Below are 25,171 nucleotides of genomic sequence, written 5' to 3'. Positions count from 1 at the left end.
CTTTGTTCCTGTTCATCTGTTAAGCTCACTGAACGAAATTTGTTCGTGTTCATTCATATATAAATCAGACGAATATAAACGAATTTTTCACTGCACGATCGGTTGTTTAGATAACATGTCTGACCAATCAATATAACTATGTTCTATCCATCGTGTGTCAGCTCATTAACCTTAAAACAACATCCATCCATCCATCCATCCATCCATCGATTTTAAATGTACAAAACAACATTCTTCACCAAAACTCCAAACATCTTTCGAACCTTCTCATCTCTCTCAAACCTCAAATCATGCATCACGTCTCTCCAATCATACGCCAACCAAACCAACTTACACCAAGGCAAGAAGCTTCATTCCCACATGATCATCAATGGCTTCCTCAACTCACCACTCACCATCACCAGTCTCATCAACATGTACTCCAAATGCAACAACATACACGACGCTTTTTTAGTTTTTAACTCGTTATCAGACCCTAATGTCTTCGCTTATAACGCTATCATTGCTGGGTTCATCTTCAATGACATGCCCAAACACGCGTTAAAGGTTTATGAACAAATGCGGGTGGACGGGGTTTTCATGGATAAATACACGTTTCCTTGTGTTGTTAAGGCGTGTTCGGGTTGTCAGGATGCTGTGGGGTTGAAGAAGGTTCATGGGTTGGTGTTTAAAGTTGGGTTGGACCATGATTTGTTTGTTGGGAGTGCTGTGGTTCATGGGTATTTGAGGTTTGAGTTGGTGGTGGATGCACACCAGGTGTTTGATGAAATGCCTGACCGAGATGTGGTTCTATGGAATGCTATGATTAATGGGTATTCCCAAATCGGGGAGTTTCGTAATGCGTTGCAGTGCTTACGGAAGCTTCGTGCGGATGGGAGTGTCCCGAGCAGGTTCACCGTGACCGGGATATTGTCGGTTATTACCGTAAAAGGGGATCTTTATAACGGGAAATCGGTTCATGGGTTTGTGATCAAGATGGGTTATTTTTCGGGTGTTGCGGTTTGCAATGCGTTAATCGTTATGTATGGAAAATGCAAATGCTTTGTTGATGCTTTGGGAATATTTGAATTAATGGCGGTGAAGGATATTTATTCATGGAACTCGATCATTGGTGTTCATCAACAGTCTGGTGATCATGATGGAACTCTAAAGCTATTTGACCAAATGTTGAAAGATAAAGCTTTCCGTCCCGATTTAGTCACGGTCACGATCGTCCTCCCGGCTTGCTCGCATTTAGCAGCATTAAGGCGTGGTAAGGAGATTCATGCATATATGATCACAAACGGTTTGGGGAAAGAAGACGGTGAAGATAGATTTGATGATACATACATCAACAATGCTATCTTGGACATGTATGGTAAATGTGGGTGCATGCGAGAAGCCCGATTAGTTTTTGACCATATGAGGGTTAAAGATTCGGCTTCATGGAACATCATGATCATGGGTTACGCAATGCACGGGTTTGGCAACGAGGCGTTATGTTTATTCAACGAAATGCGTGAAAAAAGATTAACCGTCGACGAGGTGACATTCGTGGGGGTGTTATCGGCTTGCAACCATGCGGGTTTGGTGAAAGAAGGGGAGGAATTTTTAAGTCAAATGAAGTCAACATGCAACGTTTCGCCAACGGTTGAACATTATACTTGTGTGATTGACATGTTTGGTCGTGCGGGACTGCTTAATGAAGCGTACGGGTTGCTGTCTGAAATGCCGGTTGAAGCTAACTCAGTGGTGTGGCGGGCGTTTTTAGCAACGTGCCGCCTTCATGGAGATGTGAATCTTGCTAAAATTGCTGCTAGAAAAGTAGTTGATCTTGAACCCGAGCATTGTGGGAGTTATGTTTTGATGTCGAATGTGTATTGGACGTTGGGTCGGTACGAGGAGGTGTCTGATGTGAGGCTTAATATGAGACAACAGAATGTGAAGAAAACGCCGGGGTGCAGTTGGATCGAGTTTGGAGACGGGGTGCATGTTTTTGGGACGGGTGATCGGACTCATCCTGATGAAGAGTCGATTTATGGTGAGCTTAGTTCGTTGTATATGAGCATGGGTTTGTGTCACATGACTTAGACTTAAACCATTTGGTTTCATGAGATTGATATTCTAAGTAGGATTTTACAAATTAGTATAAATTATTTATTCTCTGTGCTAAGTTTGTATTAGGATTTTTTTTTTCTTTTTGTTTTGATAAAAAGGAAATGCCTTTAAAAATAGAATATTATAAGAAATAAGGTTACAAAGGAAACATAAAAAGCTTCCTTATTGTGCAGTGTTGAGCTTGTGTAGATGGCTACTTGGCTAGAACACCCTCCCTATTGTGCAGTGTTTACGAATCATATTTTGTTTTAACCACTTTAAACGAGAGTTTGAGCCCCATCAAATACCCGTATCAATAACTCATAAGATTTTTTGAAGGGGAGATTATTAAACTCATCATGAAGAACACGAGTGGGAGAATATACCACACACCGTAAATTCATAATTAGGTGTGGCTGTTGTGTCGTAGGTGGTAGCGACAGACAATGGACATGGACGTGGGCAGCATTGACCCATTTGGCCTATTTTAAGATATAGAGTGACCTGTGTTAATCCATTGTATGTCTTAAGAATACCCAAACTGACCCGTTGTATTATTTAAAGTTGGCTCAAATGAACCTGTTATTAAACATTTTATCCATATGTGTTCATCCAGTTGCAACACTTTTGGTCTTTCAATACTAAAAGAGTTTTTGTTACATTTCTTTCAAAAGACTATTTCATGGGTTATGGAGTCGACTGGTCTGGCTCATTTGACGGGTCGATATCTAGAACCCAGTTTCAACCACCACTCTCAATCTGTCTCTGCTCTGTGTTCAAAATCTCAACAACAGTACTACAAAGGTAAAAGGGCTTTGTCTGTTTTAGATTAGTGTATATGCAGCTCGAACCCTCGAAAATCTTTAATGCCAATAACATTTGAATACCATCTTCATTTCTGTTTCTTCGGTTGTCAATTTGGTTTTGATCATTTATTTAACTTCGGATTTCAATTCATATTGTTGTTTCTCCAATTTATTTTCTGTTATTTAATCATTAGAAGTAATTGAAAACTGAGTTCTGCCTGTTTCATCAGTTCCATTGGTACACGAAAATTGATTTGCGACAACCAGGTGGCCCCTTCGTAACAATGGAAAAAGAAAGTTGACACAACTGTTATATGAACCATCCGTATAATTAATTCAGTTTACAGAAACTCCATGTCTTGATAGGCCTACGTCAAATGTTAATGATGACAAAAAAGAAACAGATCCAACTTCTTTTAGGATAATTAGTACATTTAATATAGGTTTCTAGAAAAGAAGTACAAATAAATAGTGTTTCAATCTCTTACATTTCACATCCTATAACCACTACTGTATCCTCCTAAACCAGAGGCTCCATACCCGCCACCATAAGGCGATGGTCCACCATAGGCTGCCGCTGCAGCTGATGATGATGGTGGCGGTGGGTATGACGAATTCCCCAACTGAGAGTAAGAAGACCTCAAACCCGAATCCAGTTTCCCATAGCCGCTTGCAATGGATGATTCTTTTTGACCATTCACACATTCCTAAGTAATCAAACCAAACAAGTTAAAATCAAGTAAATAAACTGATGAGCACTATTTTAATCTGACAATTTTACCCTTATGGTTCCGTTTTACCTGAATAAGTTGCTGAGCTGTCTGGACTTGTGCAGCTGTCCCTTTAATTTCAACTGTAATTTCATCGGGTAAACCTCGGCTTTCTTGCACGGTAAGAATCGCACCACTCGTCCGACGAATATATGCAATATTCGTCCCCGCGACCCCGATAATATCCTCAGCATAAATCAAAGGTATTTGCATCGTTTGAGCTACCTGCTTAACATAAACCAAAAAACAACTTATTACAAGTTTACAACACGGTAACACATATATTTAACAAAGCTATTAAAATAAACCGTTGACCTGAGTGACAATAGGACCACCGGTTCGAGCCAGTACGGGTGAAATTGCTGTAGTTAGCCCAGCCCCAGGGTCACGACCATATAAAGAAAGTCCATGTAACGGTTCACGATCAGCAAACAGTGTCTCTCTTCTCATTGGAAGAGAATAATCACCACCGCCACCACCTAAACCGAGGTGTGACTGTAGCCCACTAGTACCACGCATCACGGGCTTGTCAATCCATGATGTCTCCACTTGATGTTCTTGTGTGGCTGATGTTACAGTGTTCTGAATAATAAAATAATAATGCACTTCGTTAACCATTGTTAATTATGAATAATCACGATGTCACAACTTACAGGTTTCTCAAAGAGAGGAAGGACGCTACGGTCTACCAAAAACTTCCTCAAGTGTCCCAACACGCTTTCTAGAGCTTTCAAAACCTTTATAGCTTCACCTTGCATATCAACAACCCTCTCGTCTGAGTTGGCAGATAATGCTGACAGTGACACTTCATCTGAAAGATAAACACTGTTTATTAAAACTAATAATAAAATGATGAAACTGCAAATAATATGATTTGTTAGTCACACCACCTGAAAGCACACGCACAGAACAGCCGGTGCTTTCCTGTATTGCTTTGATTGATGATCCTTGTTTCCCAATCAGACTCAAGGCTTGCACTGATGGCACCAGTAATCGGATCGAGCAGAACGGGACGGATGCTAGACTCTCACCCTCAGTTTCTGGAAATCCGTTAATGCGTTTGAATACGCGTATTACAGCATCCATTGCAGGTGAGAAAGGTAGCTCTGGTTCTTCTTTACCAGTTATCAAAACCTAAACACAGTCAATACTTCTGATGAAAAATATGTTTCATACAGATCATATTAACGGATTGTTGAGATTTGTTTGGCTTTAAAAACTGGCTGTACAGTAATATGTGCTTTTCCTAGGCCTATAAACAAACAGAACGTTCATGAACAGTTCGTTAACTGTTCTGCATGAAGTTCTTTTATGTTCATTTATTTAATTGAACATGAATACATTTTGATCGCTTATTTACGTTAGTTTAAATTTTAATAAATACAAAGGTAGTTATATTTATATAAAAATAAAAATAAGTAATTTACGTTTGTTCATTTGGTAGAATCATGATGGATATTTTGAATAAATCATGTAAATATAAACCACTAATTTAAATGTAGGTTTGAATGAATTGTGATGTTTTAGACTTGTTCCTTTATATTTTTTCAATTATGTTCGTTCAAGTTTTTTTTTTTTTATGTTCATGAATTGCTCGTTTAAGTTTTAAACGAGCCAACATGAACATGCCCATTTTCTTAATGAACAAACACTAACAAAACAATTTATTCAATTACATGTGCGTGTTCATGTTCATTTGGTTGGCCCAGCTTTTCCCAACAACAATTAGTGAAGGTATTGATGATCAAACCAATCAATCACCCAATTTCAAAATCCGAAACCCTAATTGAACCTTAGTTATAATAATAACAATATTCTCCTAATTATCTGTACACAGAGTCAATTAAACGAAAGCTTACAATGCGATCAGGAGTAGAAGCAACAGGTGGATCGAGTACACGAATCCGAGCTTTCGTCTCTTCGCACATCTTCTTAATAATATCACCTTTCCGTCCAATTATGCTCCCGACCTTGAGCACCGGCACTATGAGGCGGAACACGCATTCTCCAGGCCATCCCGGCCACTTATTCTCCGGTGGAACTTTGGACGGTGCCACGTCCTCGGCGGTGGTGGTGGTAGGGGTTTCGGCTACGGTGCCGTTGATTGAAGCCATTAGGGTGTGTGATGATTGTAGGCTAGGGCTAGTGCTTGGTGTTTGACGAACGAAGAGAAGAGAAGAGAAGAGAAGAGGGATCTGTTGCGTTGTACAGAGGATCTTTTCTAGTAGGTGTAACTGTAAGCTCTACGTACTGATTAACTTACTATATTGTCATAATCCAGAATCTAAATTTACCGGAAAATCATACCGCCGACTATTATATGACAGCCGTTATGTCGTTACAAAAACATGGATTTTTGTCGTAACACGCGATGGGACAAAAAATCGAGTGGGCATAGGATTCGAACTAACAACTTCACAAAACCTAGCTCAAATAATTTATTGCCAATATCCACTAAAAAGTGACACAAACAGAGATCGAACTTAAATGTACACTTGAGGTTCCAAACGTTTCCATCACTAGGCCACAAGTGGTGGATACTAGTTTAGTAATACAGTTATTTTTTATTTTTTATATTTTATAGGTTTGTTTGATAAATTTTTTTAACAAAAGTAACGATAGGATGTTTAATTTTCGGTAATATGATTAAACCCAACTTAATTATGCATATTCAATTTTCAATTAAGTTTTGCTTTTTAAAATTCGGTCAACTCGGTCGAGTACTAGGCGATAAGCCAATATATCGCCAATAACTCACTACTTGGTATTCTCCTAAGGGGATTTTATCCAACTCAGCCCATACTACTTAGATCTAGTCGGAAATTACTCGGATCTAGTCGATGTTCAGCTCAGAGTTACATGACAATCACTTAAATCTAATCGGCAAAAAATGTTAAAGAATGAATATCAATTTTTAAAATATTTTAATATTGAAAAATGCATCCTTTTGGTTTATATTGATATGTTAAAATATTAGTAAAGTTATGATATTTGACATATATACAATTTCTCGAAACTTAATTTCTTTATATTTTACCATGTTTGAGTGCTCGCAACTCGCTAGTCGACCAACATGTTAGCGCCTAACAACTTCTATAACCATTCTAAAAATTGAATTCGGTTCAAACCGAATAAGATACAGTGAAAATATATGTTTTTTTTCTCATTTACTCAAATTCAGTTACACTTTAGTTTATTCTTATTTAGCTTAATCGTATCCGTTAACAAATAACTGATATTTTGTTTTTTGGTTAAAATGAAAACTAAACCGAATTCAAATTCAGCTTTTTGCTTGGTTTAAAAAAAACCTACAAACCATTTAAATCGAAGCTATTAACACCCTTATTTGAGAAGACAATTTCATGAGAAGACGAAGTGCCTTTAAATTCTAACTTGATGTTAAAATAGAAGTAGAGAGGTTAATAAACTCTTTACGATAAGAGTATAACAACCCAAAATAAATATATGAGAATGATTATCTTAGCCATTTTATTAAATCAAGTGTTGATCCGACATGTCACAAACAAGATACTTGAATATAATCCTGAAGAGTTTGTTAACGATCTAAGGTGTATATACTATAACCATGGTATTTTCAATGTTATATAATTTTGTATCATAGGTTTATGTTTTTATGTTTTATGATATTTAATTAAATATATATGTTTTTTAATATGATGCATTGCTTTGATTGGATTTTTTTGTGAACAGATGAGAATAGTTTCACAAATGGTTTGTTCTTATATGCGAAAAGACTTTAATGTGATTCTATATCATGTAGCATAAAATCATTATTTGATGGAGGTTGGGGTTTTCTTAGCTTTAGATCAAAATCAGCTATCTATCCATTTAGACTAGGAATTATATTCTCCTTGTTTGGTCCACCAAGAAGATATGTTCTCCCTAAGATATTGTTTTATGATAATAGGGCTATGTCTCTCATTAAAGGGGATTCCTCATGAAATTTGGAAAGTTTTTCTTAATCATCTTGTATTCCTCAATGAAAAAGAAAAGTTTTGTGTTGTAAGGAAAAGGATGAAAGTGCAAGAGCTTAATCAGATAGGGGAAATGAAATTTAATAGACAATGGAGAAAGAAGCATCCGAATTACGTGTGAAATCTATATTTTCACATGTAGGGTAGTAGTTCAAGCACTCCTTTAACTAACTCCTTTAGTCGTTTTTTGCCCATCACTTCCCAAGGCTATGTGACATCCCCACCATCCTTTCAACTTATGTTGCGTTTCTATAGAACAACTTATGCTGCGTTTCTATTTCTATAAGAGAGTATACACTTCGGAATGATGTGTGTTGCTACAACAATTATAAGATCAATAATAGTGAATGGACTGGTTAGGCTAACAGGCTTCAAGGGTTCCGGTTAACCTAACGCAGGTCATGGTGTCCCTCTACGTTTGCAAAACGTAGAGAGAGGTTCACTAGTTTAGTTGTTATTGTTATTGTTCACTAAGGATCCAAGACGGAGATGTTTGGAACTGGTTTTGGATGCGAGTTCTTAGTGAAGCTATGTAGTTTTTGGAGTAAGAAAGAAACATGCAAAGTGTATGTTTCTCCAGGAAGAAGAGAAGATCAGAGTGTGTTGACACTCAAGATCTGGTGTATTCTTGTTATGGCTGAGTTATGTCCTTTTATAGAGAAATGGATGTAAGCCTTTTGTCTGATGGATAAACTAATGAACCTCCATTTGGTAGAGGGTTGACCATTTATGGGCGGGAAGCTTTTGACCTTCGGTTAACGATATATAATAATACTTTGTCTGAGCGTGTCCCCTCTGTTACGGCCGAGGGATGATGTGAACAGTGATTTGACGTGGTGCTGTTACGCTTTTACTGTTCACGTACTTGTTTTCCTTATTTGGACGGGTAAACTAACATTTTAACCTTCTAACCTTTTTAGCGGTAATGTGTGAAAGCCATTTTATCAGACTTTGGGCTACCCCCGTCATCAGCCCCCCAAGTCAGAGGTTTTTGGGAAGTAGGCTCAAAGGCGTCTGACTTTTGCACACATTTTGTTATTGCTTAAAGGCTTCGAGGCTTTGAACGGTTTTGGTTATTTTTTGAATTTTTGATGGGGCAGTTGATGTGATTGATTGGTTCTTTCTGCAAATAGCAGCTCCCAATAACTGCTCTATTAATGATAATAACTGCTCATTTTGTTCAGTTTTTCCTTTAAACTTCCACATTATTCTCCAAAAACACTCATCAAGTTCCTTTCGATCTTTCACCAGGTTAGTTCAAATCCTTCCCTTTTCGTTCGAAATTATGGGTGCTCGTAAGGACCTATTGGTGAGTTATTCCCGATTAACCCAAGAGGAAGTTGAATCGTTTTTCCTCTATTGGGGTATAGGTTTAGAGTTTAAACCGGTTGCTCCGCCGGCCGACGCCTCGATCGATCGTTGTCCGGCGGGTTCCATTGCTTTTTATTGTCGCCATTTTGAGTTTTCTAACCTCCGTCATCTGTTTTCGATCTTTGTTTTGAATGTGTTGGAATATTATCGTGTGTCATTTGGTCAGATTCACCCGTTAGGGCTTGCTAGGGCTTTGCATTTTGAAGTTTTATGTAGGGCTTTAGGTTTTGATCCGTAGCTTTTGTGTTTTCGCCGTTTCTTCCATTTAGCGAAGAACGGCCATTGGTATACCTTTGAACATACTCAAGTTGATACTTGTTTAATCTCTTCGACGGTTACGACCCTTGGTTCTTGGAAGGATCGTTTTTTCTTTGTTTCCGATTCCATTCTTCCTTTCAAACATGTTTCGAGACAACCCGAGGTCGTTTTGAATGAACCGGAGCCTTCCGATTCAGAATTGAATGATGTGTTTTTGAAATCTATTAGGAAGTGTCCGTCACGTCTTCGTCCTCTTCCCGAACATCTTCTCGTTTTGTTAGGAATTAGAAATTTGTGGGATAAGCATAATCGGGATCCCGTGCTTATGAGAGATGATAAGGGTATGCGTTTGCTTATCTTGCACTTGTTTCGTTTCCCTGATGTGCCTATTGATAGATTCCCTTTGTTTTTGTAGTTATGTCAGCTTTGGATTTTTTAAGAGTGATGATACTTCCGATGTTGGATTTGGGGATGTTGTGGCTACTGTTAGGGAAAACGCTGTGGTTCGAGGAAAAGATAGTAGGTTCGAGGGTTCTGGATATGTGGGAGTGCCGAACGTTAAAGGTTTTACAAAGTCTACTGTTCCTAAGGTTTCTACCCGCCGTTCCAATCGGCGTTTGTTGAAATCTTCTGGTCCATCATCTTCACCTGAACCAGTGGATGTTAGCGATGATTTTCAAGTTGCTGAGGATCAAGGTCCAAGTGTAGAGGCGGAGAAGGAGCAGGGTTTGGTTGTTTCTAAGAAGAAGAAATTGGTTGGTAAAAAGGTTGCAGCACCTACTGTTCGAGGGTTGGATGGAAATGAGGTTTATGTTCCTGGTTGGAAAGTTAAAGTTGGTGATAGCTTTAAGGATCCAGAGGTTTGCGTTGATGTTTTGGCTAACTTTGCTCCCCCTGGGGTTCGTGATACCATATATGAGATGGAGGGTGATGCCATGCTTTCAAGGATAATTCTTAGCTCTTGCAACCTTTCAGCCCTCTTAGCTGAGGGTGTTACGCGCTTTCGGAAGGCGATGCAAGAGTATGAGGAATTTTCTAAGAAGAAAGAAAGGATGAAGGCTTCTATGGCGGTGGTGAAAAAAGATGTTGACGGTTTTTCAAAGAAGGAGGAGGATTATGTGAAGAAGATTGATGAGCTTTCCCGTAGTCATGAGATTGAGGTTGCCGGGTTGAAGAAAAAGATGGAAGCAGATAGGGTTAAGCTGGAAGCTGATAGGGAAGTCTTGGAGGTTCAGAAGAAAGCCTTTGATATGGAGAAAGAAGGCTTGAAGGCTTCAGTCACCCAAGCTACTAACGACAACCGGTGGCTGATTAAGCATGGGTTTCATCAGGTTGTGACTTACCTGCTTCATTCGTCCAAATTTAACTCAGTGTTGGGCGGTGTTTACACGAAGCTGCTGAACTATGGGAAACACTTGGGTTTGGTTGCTGGCTTCAAACTTCATGAGGCTAGTCAACCCTTTGAGAAATCGCCTATGTTCAATCGTGAAGCTTCCAAGCTTTTTTCATATTCCGTTCATGCAATGGAAAGGCTTACTTAACCCTACGTGGGTGAAGTTTCATCTTGTTTCGGTAAACCTCTTTCCGTTTTGCAGGGTTTAAAGCCGGCTGGGCTTGATGAGAAAGTTTTCTTTGAGGTGCTTGAGGCGTTATCCAAGAAGCGTTCTCGCTCAGGTGAAAGTGAAGAGACTTTGTCCGGAGATAGTAGTGGGTCTCATGCGGCCAGTCTCGAAGGTTCAGCTGTCGTTGGTGATTTGAAGACGAGGAAATCCAAGAAAGGAAAGAGTGGTGTGGCTAGTACTTCAAAGCCCGTTTATGATGTTTGAACAATTAATTCGTAACTATCTTATCACTTTGAACAATGTTATGTACTTTAAACAATTTAGGTTTAGCATGGAACCCTTAAGGTTTCTGCTTTATGGTTGTTGTTGGCCTTGTTGGTCGTTTGAACACTTTTATGGGAATCTTTGTGATTTCCTTGTTTAGCCTAGATGGCTACTATGGATGCTTGTTATGGTCTTAAAAGGCTTCTTCATTAATCGTAGTGTTTGATGTTTTGTTTTTTTGTTGCTTGTCTTGTTTGTTTGATGCGTTTTTAATTAATTTTCCTTAAGAATTTTTAGTGCTGCAGTCACTTTAGCTTCAAGGCTTCATCAGGTAAAAAGCACATGCTGGCTATCCTTTGTATCATTACTTAGTGTATATTTGTTTCGTAAACTTTTTCAAAGCTTAAGGAACGAATTTATGTAGGCTGTTTAGGCCCGTCTATGAGACAAGTTTTGTTTGAAAAATTTTCTAAGTCTCATGGAGTTGGATTGATATAGGAACTCACCCCTTATATAGGTTCATTTAACCCTTGAACCTATTGAGCGATGTGGCCTGGGATCTCATCCCCTTACATGGCCCTTGCCATGGAGTTTCTTGCTAGGTTCTCAACCTGATTATAGGATAGTAAAGACAAGTTATGATAAAGACTTCATCATTCATTCAAGAGGTTGTTTTTTACAAAAAGGAGAGTTATACATCTTTTGAAATACATTTTAAGATCTTGACTAGGCATGGAACCTTTTAAGGGTTTTGCCGTTCCAGTGTCTTGGAAGCTTTTTGCCTTCTGCACCGGCCAGTTTGTAGGATCCACCCTTGTGGGCTTCAAGGATTGTATATGGTCCTTCCCACTTTGGGCCAATTTTTCCTTGGTTTTCTTTCTTGCTGGCCTCGTTGTTTCGGAGTACAAGATCTCCTGGCCTGAAACGTTCATGTTTCACTCTTGCATTGTAATAAGCTTCCATTTTTTGCTTGTATTTTGCCTCTTGTACTGTGACTTGGTCTCGAATTTCTTCAAAGAGTTGCAAATTCAACATGGTCTCATTGTTGTTTGATTCGAGATCCATGTTGAGTGTTCTTTGAGTCACAACTCCGATTTCTGCTGGGATTACGGCTTCCGATCCGAACACTAAGCTGTAAGGTGTTCGTTTGTGACTTGTTTTTTCGGTCGTTCTTATAGCCCATAGAACGTTTGGGAGTTCTTCAAGCCAATTGTTGTTATGTCTTCCCAGCCTAGCTTTGATTCCTTCCACAATGGTTCAGTTTGTTCTTTCAACTTGGCCATTGGATTGTGGGTATGCAACTGAGCTGAACACTTGAGTGATTCTGAATTCTTTGCACCATGTGCTAAAAGGCTTCTCAGCAAATTGTTTCCCATTATCCGTGACCAACACTCCTGGAAGCTCATAGCGACAAATGATGCTTTCCCATACAAAGTCAATGACTTGTTTGCTCATTATTTTTGCAAGTGATTTGACTTCAGGCCACTTGGTGAAGTAGTCTACGGCTACTAACAGAAATTTGACCCCACCCTTGGCTGGTGGGAATGGACCAACGGTATCCATTCCCCACTTGTGGAATGGCCAAGCCGAGGAGATGGGGACTAGATCGTGTTTTGGGCTTTTGGGAACAGGTGCATGAATTTGACAAGCTTCACATTTCTTGAGTTGTTCTGTTGCATCTCGGTGCATTGTGGGCCAGAAGTATCTGAGGTTCATCAATTTTGCAACCACCGTTCTTGGCCCAAAATGAGCTCCACATATTCCCTCGTGAACCTCTTTGATCAGATATTGACTTTGTTCAGGGCCCACACATCTTAGTAGTGGTGCAAGGTAAGCTTTTTTATAAAGGGTTTCTCCTTGCAAAACATACTGTCGGGACTTGATTCGAACCCTTTCAGCCTCTCTCTGATCCAGAGGTAACTCACCATTTTTGAGGAACTTTTCTATGGGAGTAATCCAATTGGGACTTTCTTCAGTGATTACATCTTGAACCTCCAATTCTTGAATTGAAGGAGTTTTCAACATTTCTACTAATACTTTCTTGGTGAGGTGTGCAAATTTGAGGGATGCTAGTTTGCTCAGGGCATCAGCTCTTTTGTTTTGTGATCTTGGGAGTTGTTTGATGGTAGATTCTTGAAACGTGTTCATCAATTCCTTTGCCTTATCACGATACTTCTTCATGTTGGGATCTTTTGCTACATAGCTATTATTGACTTGACTTGAAACAAGCAACGAGTCTGTGAAGACTTGTAGCTTTTGGATCTTCATCTCTTTGGCAATTTTCAAACCAGCGATCAATGCTTCATATTCAGCTTCGTTGTTGGTGGTCTGAAATTCAAATCGGAGAGCGTATGTGAATTCTAACCCTTCGGGGTTGATTAAAATGAGCCCATCTCCTGACCCTTCAATGCTGGAAGCTCCATCGGTAAAAAGCTTCCAGGCTTCAGGGTCAGAAGGTTCAGTGGCAGTTGTATGCATTTCAGGAATGACTTGCTTTGGGATTTCTACAATGATATCCGCCAAGACTTGGGCTTTGACAGCTTTTCTTGGGACATAGGCGATGTTATGTTCACCTAGCTCCACAGCCCATTTAGCCAATCGGCCTGAATTTTCTGGTTTTTCAAGCACACTCTTGATGGGTTGGTCAGTGACCACTTGTATAGGGTGTGCTTGAAAGTACCTTCGAAGCCTTCTGGCAGTTTGAATTAAAGCCAGAGCAAGTTTTTCCAAGGGAGGATATTTGATCTCTGCCAGTTTTAACGTTTTACTAAAGAAATAAACGGGTACCTGAACTTTGTTACGTTCGATGGTTAGGACCGCGCTTAATACTTCTTCAGCTACTGAGAGATAGACATTGATCAGTTCTCCTGTTTTGGGGGCTGCAATAGCTGGAAGTGAAGCCAAGTGTTGCTTTATTTGACTGAAGGCTTCTTCCGTCCACATGAAATCTTTTTTATTGGTGCAACCCTTTTGTGTTTTGAAGAAGGGTAGGGATTTCTCAGCGAGCTTGGAGGTAAAACGCTTCAAGGCTACAAGCCTTCCGTTCAGACTTTCCACTTCTTTTTTGCTTTGTGGAGATTTAGTTTCAAGAACAGCCTTGACTTTGTTGGGATTGGCTTTTATGCTTTGCTTCCCCACGATGTGTCCCAAAAACTTGCCTTCTTCGAACCCGAATGAACATTTTCCGGGATTGAGTTTCATGTAAATCTTCCTCAGGTTTTGGAAGGTTTCTTGTATGTCATCAAGCATTTGATGCTCGGTCTTGCTTTTGATTACCAGATCATCGACATAAGCTTCCAAGTTTCTGCTAATTTGGCTGGAAAATTCTTTGTCAATCAAACGTTGATAGGTTGCCCCGGCATTTCGTAGGCCAAAAGGCGTCTTTTGATAACAAAAAATACCCTTGTCCGTGTGGAATGCAGTTTTTTCTTCATCTTCCACTGTCATGAGAATTTGATGATAACCCTTGTAGGCGTCGAGAAAACACTTAAAAGGATGGCCGGTTAAAGAGTCAACCTTGAGGTCCATCTCGGGTAACTTCGGACATGCTTTGTTCAACTCTTTGAAGTCGATGCACATCCTCCAAGACTTGTCAGGCTTTCGAACCATGACTGGATTTGCCACCCAAGATTGATATTTGACCTCACGTAGGATACCAGCTAGGACAAGCTTTTCAACCTCTTGGAATGCTGCCAAGCTTCTTTCAGGAGCTAGGCTCCGTTTCTTTTGGACAACAGGCTTGACATCGGGAGGTATTTTTCGCTCATGCTCTGCAATGCTTGAGAGGGATGCCTGTCATGTCTTCCGGGCACCAAGCAAAGATATCGCTATAGTGTATCAACAGCTTTTCAAGGTGTGAGAGAGTTTCTTTGGAAAGGCTTGTGTTTACCCGTTGATTGTCGGGCAAAAGTCGTGTATATTATTATATTATTTGTTTAATTTTAGTTTAAATATTATGTGAACTTTGGTACTTCAAGCTTGTTTATGTGTTTCAGGATACTTAACGTTAGGGACGCTTATCGAGATGAATTACGGGCTTAGAACGAAGATATAGAAGACTCATGATGATTGGCACGCTTTCCTATGCAAAATAAATGAAGAAAATAAAGAAAATTTTGTCAGACGCCCTTAGCGCGACGCTAAGGGGTCCTGATGGTGATTTCAGCGTATCTCTAAGATCACCAGAATTTTGAGTCTTTAGCGCAGCGCTAAAGTTTCACCCCTAGGATGTTAGCGTCGCGCTAACATCCTCCTGACGGGAAAAATTACCCTAACTTTGATATAATCAGTTTTTCAGCCCCCATTTGAGATATCTTTCATTCTAGCAACCAAGTACAAGCCCTAGGACGATTTTGCATCATCCCGAAGCCTCCGGTTCGTCAATTCATCACATGATTTCATCCTCTCATCAGATAAGCGAATCCTTCATGATGCCGATGTCAGACTAAAACCATTGTATTCACTTTTGGCTAGGGTTTTGTGTAAACTAACTTTGATCAGATTCTATGTTTTGAATGAGTATGAACTTGATTGATTGTTTTTAATCTTGTTTTACATTACGAATTGATTATTTAAACAGTTTATGATTTTGATTGCCAAACTTTGCATCACTTTTCTGGTTGTGTTCATCACATGTAGGGTTAGCTCTTATGTCATTGACCCAGTAATCGTTAGTCATTGCTTAAAATTGGTTTTCATTCATTAAACTGGTAATTAGGTAAACCAGGGTTCAGTTGTGTCAACAATTCAGGTAGGGTATCGTTCGTCATCACAACCCAACTGTTAGGTTTAGTAATTACTGCGCAATTAATCTTATGAATATGTGATTAGTCGATCATCGCATTACCTGAACCTGAAGTGAATCGTTTTCTCATTATTGTTTAAAAACTTTTCCAAGTAACCATGTGTTTTTATTAAATCATCTTTTATAAACCGCTTGACATCGTTTGTCCACTTAGTTAATTAATTAATAATTATGAACTTTACTTGCACTTTCCACTTATTCCCTGTGGAGACGACCTTACTTACCCGTAATAGTTATAGGTATTTAAGCTTTATAAATACTTGTTTTTTATTAAAGCACAACATCTACATCAAAATGGCGTCGTTGCCGGGGAATCAACGCGCAAAGTGCTAGTTTAGCTTAGTTTTTAGTTTTTGTTTTTAATTTTTCTTCGTTGATTTTACGCGGGGTGTTAGTGTTTGTGTTTGAGCAGGTAACTTCACAAATTGATGCAGACGAGATATTCCCGTGAGAAAGAGCCGCTCCAGTTTGATCTCGAAATTGAGAAAACAGCAAGACGAAACCGAGCAGCTCAGAAACCCATATTAAACCAAATACCCGAAATCATAACACCAAATGAAGAGACCATGAGTAACCAAAACCGAATAAACCCAAATGTTTACCAACCACATAACCAAGAACAACTAGTTCGTCAAAACCAGAACGTTAACCGTGACAGAAACCGCAATCTGTTCAACCAAATAAATACTAACCGTAATCCCAGGAACATGGATGACAACTTGTCAATCAGATCAGCTCCAGTGAACTGTCAAAGACACAATGATTTGAGAGAGGAAAGACCCGAGATTGATCGTGCTCGTGCACGGGTGGAAAATTGGCACATAGGGGACGATTTTGAAGGATGAGGAGGAATTTAGAGATGAACAGGGGGGTCGATATCAGCAACAAGATCCTCGTGATGACCAAGAAATTAGACAGAATCATCCAGAAAATCAGAGAGATCGAGCACCAAGACGACAACCAAACCATGAACAGACGTACTATGATTTTGATGATGGAGTTCCAAGGGCATTTGTTCCACCACCAGTCAGGGGAGTTCAAAGCCATTTAATCCCACAAGTGGCTACAAATCCTCTACCGATCATTATTCCAGTCAGACGTGGAAGGACTTTTTCAGTGAGACAAAGCAGTTTGACATGGTTACCAGCATTTCACGGTAAGGCTACAGAAGAACCATACCTGCACTTGAATGATTTCAACTCGATATGTGCACTTATTTTGAGTCAAGGTTTTACTGCGGAAGAAGTGAAAATGGTAGTCTTCCAGTTCAGGTTAAGGGATGCAGCGAAACAGTGGTTCCTATCTTTGCCATCAGCTAGCATCTTCACTTGGGGGGACTTGGCACAACAGTTTTTAGATGAATATTATACGCCACAGAGAACCACCGAGGCTCGAAACGACATTCGAAATTTTCAGCAAATCACAGGTGAAACTTTTTATGAGACCTTTCAAAGATTTAAACGATTTGTTGAGAACTTGTCCGCATCATGGAATCGCCTTATGGGAATTGATCAAGGCATTCAACGATAGTCTCTCAAATGATGATGTCCGTGACCTCCAAGCCACCACGAATGGATCTTTTCTTGCAAATGATGAAAACGAGGATTGGGGACATCTGGAGAGACATGCGAGTAATTCAAAGAGACAAGCACAGTCGAACAGGATGTCAAAAAGGTCAGTGGTAAAAGCGGTTAAAAGTCATGGATTAGAAGATAGAATAGATAGACTGGAAAAGAAGATGGATAGGTTGTTGGTTGCAGGTGTACAAGGAGCTGGAAAGTCAGGAAAAACATATCCGGTATGTGAAGGTTGTGGTGAATTAGGCCACGAGGTTGCGAGATGTTGGGTTGTGCGAGATGAAGAAACTGAAAAAGAAGAAGAAGAAGAAGAAGAAGAGGTCAACTATGTGCAAGGTGAAAGAAAATACAATAACATGAATTCGAATACCTACCATCCGGGCCTCAGGAATCATCCAAACTTCAGCTATGAAAACCCGAACACACAACAGAACCCGAATTTTCAGAGCAGTTCTCAGAAGACAGGTTATTGGTCGAACCAGAAACAGTACGGTAATAGTTCGGGCATCAGTCAGATTGGGTACAATCAGAGAGATTCGGGGGGTTACAATAAAGGTTATCAAAAGAGTTATCAGCAGGGGCAAGGGAATTTGTCTGGTAACAAAGAGGAGTTGCTTAAGGATGTGATGGAGTTATTAAAGCAAATGAATCAGAGGATGTAACTCCAAGAGAAGGCAAATGCTGCAAAAGATAAACAAGTGAGTCAACTGGCTAAAGAATTGGCGAGCCTAAAGCGCACTTCAACCAAGTTACCGAGTGACACCTTGAAGAATCCTAGCCACCAGAATAACAGTTCTTTAAGTGGGAAGAATACCCATATTAACCAGGTAAGTACTCTTAGGAATGGTAAGATTTATGATAACGGGGTAAATCCACCATCCTCCTTTGTTGAAGGAATGGTGGAAGATTTGGGGGAAAATGGGAACAGTGATGATGAGGTGGAAACCGCACCAATAAATACACCAAAAAAATCTATTAATAAAAATTTAAACGAATAGGTAAAGGAAAAAGAAACACCAAACGCCAAGGAGACGGGTCCCACGGGTAAAACCATTCCATTTCCTCGGGCATTGGTGAATCCCACAACATCATCACTGAAAAAGAGGAACCCACAATAGGAGGAAATGTAGGAAGTATTTAAACAAGAAAAAATTAATTTACCCCTCATTGATGCTATTAAACAAGTCCCCGCATATGCTAAGTATTTGAAGGACTTGTGTACTCAAAAGCGAACTCATAAGACGCCTAAACAAGTCGATTTAACAGCTAATATGAGTTCGGTTTTGACGGGAATCCTCCCACCCAAGCTACAAGACCCGGGAACGCCGATAATACCCATTCAAGTGGGCGATTTTAAAATGACGAGGGCGTTATTGGATCTTGGAGCCGGGGTAAGTATTCTCCCGGGAAGCTTATATGACCAATATGATTTTGGTCCACTTAGAAAAGCTGACACCACCGTGGTGTTGGCAGATTTGACACTTAAGCTTCCTAGGGGAATTGTTACTGATGTAATTGTCATGATCGAGGACTTTTATTACCTGGTTGACTTTCTGGTTCTAGACTATGTCACAGTTGACCCAAAACGGCAACCAAACGTGATTCTCGGTAGGCCCTTTCTGGCAACCGCGAATGCTTTAATAAATTGTCGAACCGGGGTAGTTGACATGGCTTTCGGGAATAAAAATCTTCGGTTAAATGTTTTTTCAAACGTTTCTAACCCTCTGGTGAGTGATGAATGCTTCGCAGCTGAAATCATTGACGGGTTGAATCCTCATGAAAATGAGGAAGATGCCACAGAGGAGTGTGTTATTTGTTGCAGGTCAGCAATAGAGCATTCACATCAGTTAAAGGAAGAGGAAAGAGCAGTTGAGGTTTATGCTGCAAGTATTGGGAAACCACCATGGTCTCAACAAGTGGAGAAACTACCGGACACTATTGACTCCAAATTGAGACCTTCACTTGAGAGTCCTCCAGTAGTCGAGTTGAAGGAACTCCCAAAACACCTCAAATATGTGTTTTTGGGAGAAAATGATACGTTACCCGCCATCATCGCCTCAAATTTAGAAGAACATCAAGAAAGGGAATTGATGGTAGTGCTGAAAGAACATATGGCTGCACTTGGGTGGACGATAGCAGACTTGAGGGGAATTAGTCCGTCTATCGTGATGCATAAGATTATCACGGATCCCGAGGTGAAACCCGCACATGATGCACAAAGACGGTTAAATCCGAACATGCAGGAAGTTGTGAAGAAAGAAGTTTTGAAATGGTTGGACGCGGGAATTATTTTCCCGATTTCGGAGAGTACTTGGGTGAGTCCAACACAAATGGTTCCAAAGAAGGCGGGTATTCAGATAACCCGTGATGAGAGAGGTGAAGAAATTGCTACCCGACCGGTAACCTGGTGGCGAATTTGTGTTGATTATCGGAAATTGAATGCCGCGGCATCCAAAGATCATTTTCCTCTACCGTTCATTGACCAAATCATCGAAAAACTGTCAGGTTAGAAATTTTATTGCTTTTTAGATGGCTATTCAGGGTACAATCAAATTGCTATTCACCCCGATGACCAACATAAGACCACTTTCACGTGTCCATACGGTACTTTCTCATTTAGGTGAATGCCTTTCGGATTGTGTAATGCCCCGGCCACCTTTCAAAGGTGCATGATGAGTATCTTTTCAGATATGGTCGGGGATTCACTTGAAATTTTTATGGATGATTTTTCTATTTTCGTCTCATCTTTTGAATCATGTTTAACTGAATTAACAAAAGTTTTAAAAAGATGTGTGAAAACGAATTTGGTCTTAAGTTGGGAAAAGAGCCATTTTATGGTGCAAGAGGGAACGGTTTTGGGGCATGTCATCTCGAGTAGGGGGACTGAGGTTGACCGGGCTAAGGTTAATGTTATATCTAATTTGTCACCTCCTACTAATGTTAAGGGAATCCGGTCATTTTTGGGACATGCCGGGTTTTACAGACGGTTTATAAAAAATTTTAGTGTCATTACAAAACCGTTGTGTAATATGTTATTAAAAGATGTACCATTTGTTTTTTATGAAGATTGCTTAAACACTTTTAATGTGCTTAAAAATAAACTGGTTGAAGCCCCAATCTTAATGTCACCCGATTAGTCACTTCCGTTTGAAATTATGTGTGACGCGAGTGACTACGTGGTCGGAGCTGTTTTGGGTGAACGGGTGGATAAGAAACCCGTTGCCATATACTACGCGAGCAAAACCCTTTCCGATGCTCAAATTAATTACACCACCACAGAAAAGGAGTTACTAGCGGTAGTATATGCATTGGATAAATTTCGATCTTATATTTGGGGAAGCAAAGTTGTGTTTTTAGATCATAGTGCAGTGAAATATTTGATGTCAAAGAAGGATGCAAACCCGCGCTTGATCAGATGGATTTTGCTACTTCAAGAGTTTGTTGTGGAGATCAGGGACAAGAAAGGGAGTGAGAATGTGGTCGCCAACCATTTGTCCAGATTGATTGGAGAGGATGAAGAAGATGCAAGGGCCATCAATGAGTCATTTCCGGATGAATAACTAACTGTTTTCTATTTCAGCGTTACCTTGGTATGCTGACATTATTAATTTTCTTGTTGCAGACACAGTTCCTGAATTTTGGCCCAAGAAGAAGAAACAACACTACTTATCACACGTAAAGTACTACATTTGGGAAGACACGGATCTGTTTCGGGTGGGTGCCGATCAAGTGATGAGAAGGTGAATTCCTGAGGAGGAAGTCAAGAGTGTCCTACACCATGCTCATTCATCACCATGTGGTGGACATTTTAGCGGACAAAAGATGGGGCACCGTGTCTTGACTTGTGGATTCTACTAGCCCTTCCTCTTTAAAGACGCAACTGAGTTTGTTAAAAATTGCGTAATGCCAATAAATGGGTGGCATTTCAAAGAGAGACGAGAGGCCCATGTGTCACACCCCACTTTAGGGCCTAGGCGTGTGACCAATAGTTGGTACCGGTTTTGTAAATACATCAGAGTTGCGGGTTTTATTTCAGCGGAAGTCTTTAATAAAATCATATTGAAAACTTATTATTAAAAACTCGGGTTTAAATACCCGTTTGATATTTTAAATATGTTTCTTTTATAAAACATAACTCTTTTATAATATTTTCAAATAAAATATCTGAGCCATCAGATAGCATCTAATGACTATAACTCCAATCTTCTATTCCTTTTGCTTGTCTGTTCTAACCTTTCTTTTTCCCCTGTAACATGGGGAAAAATACGTCAGCAGAAAGCTGGTGAATAACGCTGACTCTAAAATCTTCTTTTCAATACCTTTGTGAAACCAAAAATAATACCTTTGTGACTACTCATTAGGCACCCAACTAAATTGGGATCAAATTACCCTAAGTACCATGTACAATCAATTATATACACAATATCATTTCTCTGAACAGTCCCGTAGACCTTCAGAGGCATGTTGATGATATGCATGGCCTCGGGGAAATGTCGAGTCACCATGTATGTTTGGATCCAGACACATGTATACTCTTAATCAGAGTGTCCGTTTCTTATTATTGTACACAAAGTTTTAAGGATTCGTAAATCCTATGCAAACATTCAGACTCATTATAAAAGGTTTGGGGCGTATTCACCTTTTCTGTTAATAATCAGTTTCTGATACTGATTCCTGTTTTCTGATTCTGTCTCTTGATTGGTTACCTCGGACCTATAGTACGAGAATAACATTTGTATAAATAACTAGATCAGCGATCTAGCTTCAGACCTTTAGTCCGTTTTTGTATAGCGTTAACCTTGATAAAAACATATGTTTATTCAAAACATTTGGACCTTTAGTCCCTTTCTTTATTTACCAATTATAGGCTACGTTTCTTCTTCAGGAAGAAACGTCTATACTGAGTTTCTTCTTCAAGAAGAAACATTAATCAACTATATTCTTTGAATATTATATTTCTTAACAGTAAAGATATACTATTTTAGCTATAACCTTTGCTTAAGAAAAGTTATATTATTCTTAATCATAAATCAAGGTTCGGCTATACCTCCGACTATGGTCTAAGCCATAAATAATAATAAAATAATAACTTAGGCAGAACCCCTTACCTCGCACGGGTATTCGGAGTTAGATATTCCTAAGTTTATATGGGCAGCACGTCTACTCTATATGCACGTTTATCGAGGCGTTCTTGATCAACCCTTCTTGGCACGCAAATCGAGACAACGTTCGGGTTTCGTCGGGTCGTGCACGTACTTCGAGACGAAAATGTCGGGTTTCTTGAGTGGCATGCACTTCGAGGAAAACACCGGGTTTATGGCACGGATTACGAGGTTCGGCACGCAAAACGATGTAGATAGAGAGTGTAATTCTAGAGAGAGAGTGGCTGTGGGTTATGAAAAATGAGCCCGTAGCCCCCCTATTTATAGCTGATTTTGAGTCCCATCGCGTACCGCGATGGGCTCCTTTCTGGCTTCGTCGCATACCGCGACCGACACAGATTCTGAGATCGCGCCACATATCACCACGTGGCCTGACACGTCTGCCACGTGTCGCCACGTGGTCTGACACGTTCTGCCACGTGTCATGGTGTGCTGCCATGTGTCACCTGAGTGTGACACGTGTCCATGAGTCATCACGGCCCATCGCGGTACGCGATGGCCGTCCTATTGGACTCATCGTGTAGCGCGATGGGTCCATGGATATTATTTTTCAGTTTTAGTCCCTCTTCTTTGATAACTTGTCATTTCTAATCTAATTCTCGTTGTCCAAAAATACTAAGGTGGCTCTTGGCGATGCGAGCGTGCGAAGTGCAAAGTGCGCCATCAAAGCGCCACATTGCGCCCAACGCCCATCGCCATCGCCATCGTCCTCGTCCGAGCCCGAGCGCGTGCGCGTGCGCTTCGGGTGCCACGCACCCTCTGCTAGGACCACTTGGTGCATGATATTCATAAAAGAATATTACTATGGAAAATCTCTTTCTTATAAAGAGCTTCCATTTCTTTACCACTTTCCATGTGGGATGGATTCCATCTTCTTTATTTATACCTTAGTGGAATGCTTTCACTTTCTTACATCTTTCAATGTGGGATGGAATTTCTTTCATGTAAGTAAACTTAACTTAGGAAATATTTTTATTTCCTTATTTTTCTTATATTTTCTTATTTAATATTTTCCCATGACTTGTCTTTAATATTATTTTTTTGATCCCTCAACTTTCCTAAGTTGTCAAATTTGGATCAAAATTTTGGGGATGTTACATCCTCCCCACCTTGAAATGAATCTCGTCCTCGAGATTCGTTGGTTTAAGAGTGAATGGTTCTTATCTTTCAAACACTTTGTTAATTAGATTCTATCTAATCTGATTCTTGTTGTATGTAGACTGACTAGGGTCTTTATTTTGTCGCTAACTTACATCCTTCAATGATGTAACCAGTCAATAGTTCTAAACATCATTAGTAAACATAAATTGCTAAACACATTGATCAGTTGTGTTTAACTATTTACCTTACCGTTATGTATTCTAAACATTTACCGATGTTAACTATATTGTTGTGTGGATTCAGTCTGTCGAATCTATTCCACTATATTGTTGTTGTTAGATTCAGTCAATCGAATCTATTCCATTAACTTGTTGCTTAGATTCAGTCTATCGAATTTATTCTATCCTTGATCTTGATCAATGACGTTTCCTATAGTATCCTTGTACTTTTCATTCGCTATACTTAGCGATTATGTTTCTTGAATATCTTTGAGCTCTTTTTCTTTGACTTTTTGATCAACCTTACTAGGTAGATATTCTTGAATGAGCTCTTTTCGATAATATATTGTCCTTGCATATATATATTTTCTAACGTTTGATATATCATTCTCCTAGATGATAATTTTCTCAATGTTTTCTTTGTTATAAGTTCAGATGAACTTTTCAATATGTGAACCTCTTGATTGTTCTTTAGAGGTAACAAATATAAGCATTCTTGTGTATTAACACGATCTATATGCTAATATTTTATTTATAACTTAGGGAATTAAATACCCTTCTTTGATTACAAAACTTCTCGTTTAAGAACGAGTTACAATTATTATACAAAAGTTAGCTAATCTATCTTGACATTTTCTTGATGTGATCTTGTCATTAATCTTGACTAGATTTTCTTTTCGGGCATTCAGTCTTGAAGTGACCCGTTTCTCCACATGTAAAACATACTCCTAGCTTCTTACGACATTCATCTATTGTGTGTCCTGCTCTCTTGCAGTATGCACAATTGTTTGAATTTTCTAGTCGACACTTTCCAGTATGTTTTCTTCCACAAGTCTTAAAAGCCGACTTGGGAGTACTTTCTTCTTTACCTAACTTCTCGGAATCTTTTGGTTTCTTAATCTCTTTATCTTTTGTCTTTTCTTCTTCTTGATTCCTTATCATACCGTTGATTAAGTATCCGGCTAATTCCATAGCCGAATCAACTGTTTCTGGCATATTGGATCGTACCATATCTCTTATTTCTCTTGGTAGTCCATATATGTAACGAGTTACTTTGTTATATTCCAGAGTTACTAGATGTGGAACCAGTCGGCAGTATTCTAGGAATTTAGTGTTATATTCCCTAATATTTGTGCCAACAACCTTGTGATTCCATAACTCAGTTTGAATTTGATCCTTCTCATGAGTTGGGAAAAATTTCTTTAAC

At 39.5% G+C, this 25,171-nt stretch overlaps 2 protein-coding genes across 2 annotated transcripts; one reads left to right on the top strand and one right to left on the bottom strand.

Annotated features, from left to right (window-relative positions):
- Window positions 1–204: 204 nt before the first annotated feature.
- Window positions 205–2,159, top strand: LOC143631490 (pentatricopeptide repeat-containing protein At3g14730-like). The gene has a single exon (XM_077100251.1). It carries the CDS (start codon window positions 217–219, stop codon window positions 2,068–2,070), a length of 1,854 nt encoding a protein of 617 aa, XP_076956366.1. The 5' UTR covers window positions 205–216; the 3' UTR covers window positions 2,071–2,159.
- Window positions 2,160–3,274: 1,115 nt separating this feature from the next.
- Window positions 3,275–5,798, bottom strand: LOC143631511 (RNA-binding KH domain-containing protein PEPPER-like). The gene is made up of 6 exons (XM_077100266.1): window positions 5,512–5,798; window positions 4,543–4,786; window positions 4,306–4,463; window positions 3,968–4,234; window positions 3,683–3,877; window positions 3,275–3,589 (listed from the first exon to the last, which is right to left on the bottom strand). The coding sequence occupies exons 1-6, from the start codon at window positions 5,764–5,766 to the stop codon at window positions 3,374–3,376; spliced, it is 1,335 nt and encodes a 444-aa protein (XP_076956381.1). The 5' UTR covers window positions 5,767–5,798; the 3' UTR covers window positions 3,275–3,373.
- Window positions 5,799–25,171: the final 19,373 nt, after the last annotated feature.

This window comes from Bidens hawaiensis, unplaced genomic scaffold (assembly GCF_021521415.1).
Source record: "Bidens hawaiensis isolate Kalapana, Puna unplaced genomic scaffold, B.hawaiensis_p1.1 tig00006085_1, whole genome shotgun sequence".
NCBI lineage: Eukaryota > Viridiplantae > Streptophyta > Magnoliopsida > Asterales > Asteraceae > Bidens > Bidens hawaiensis.
This window is presented reverse-complemented; position numbering and strand designations above follow the sequence as displayed.

What these genes read in the sequence shown, in the direction of transcription:
- LOC143631511 (XM_077100266.1), bottom strand. Translation starts at nt 5,766, where the DNA reads ATGGCTTCAATCAACGGCACCGTAGCCGAAACCCCTACCACCACCACC. An exon ending in CTTCTACTCCTGATCGCATT is followed by an intron (nt 4,787 to 5,511) that starts GTAAGCTTTCGT and finishes GACTGTGTTTAG; the next exon opens with GTTTTGATAACTGGTAAAGA. An exon ending in CAGCTCAGCAACTTATTCAG is followed by an intron (nt 3,590 to 3,682) that starts GTAAAACGGAAC and finishes TTGATTACTTAG; the next exon opens with GAATGTGTGAATGGTCAAAA.
- LOC143631490 (XM_077100251.1), top strand. Translation starts at nt 217, where the DNA reads ATGTACAAAACAACATTCTTCACCAAAACTCCAAACATCTTTCGAACC.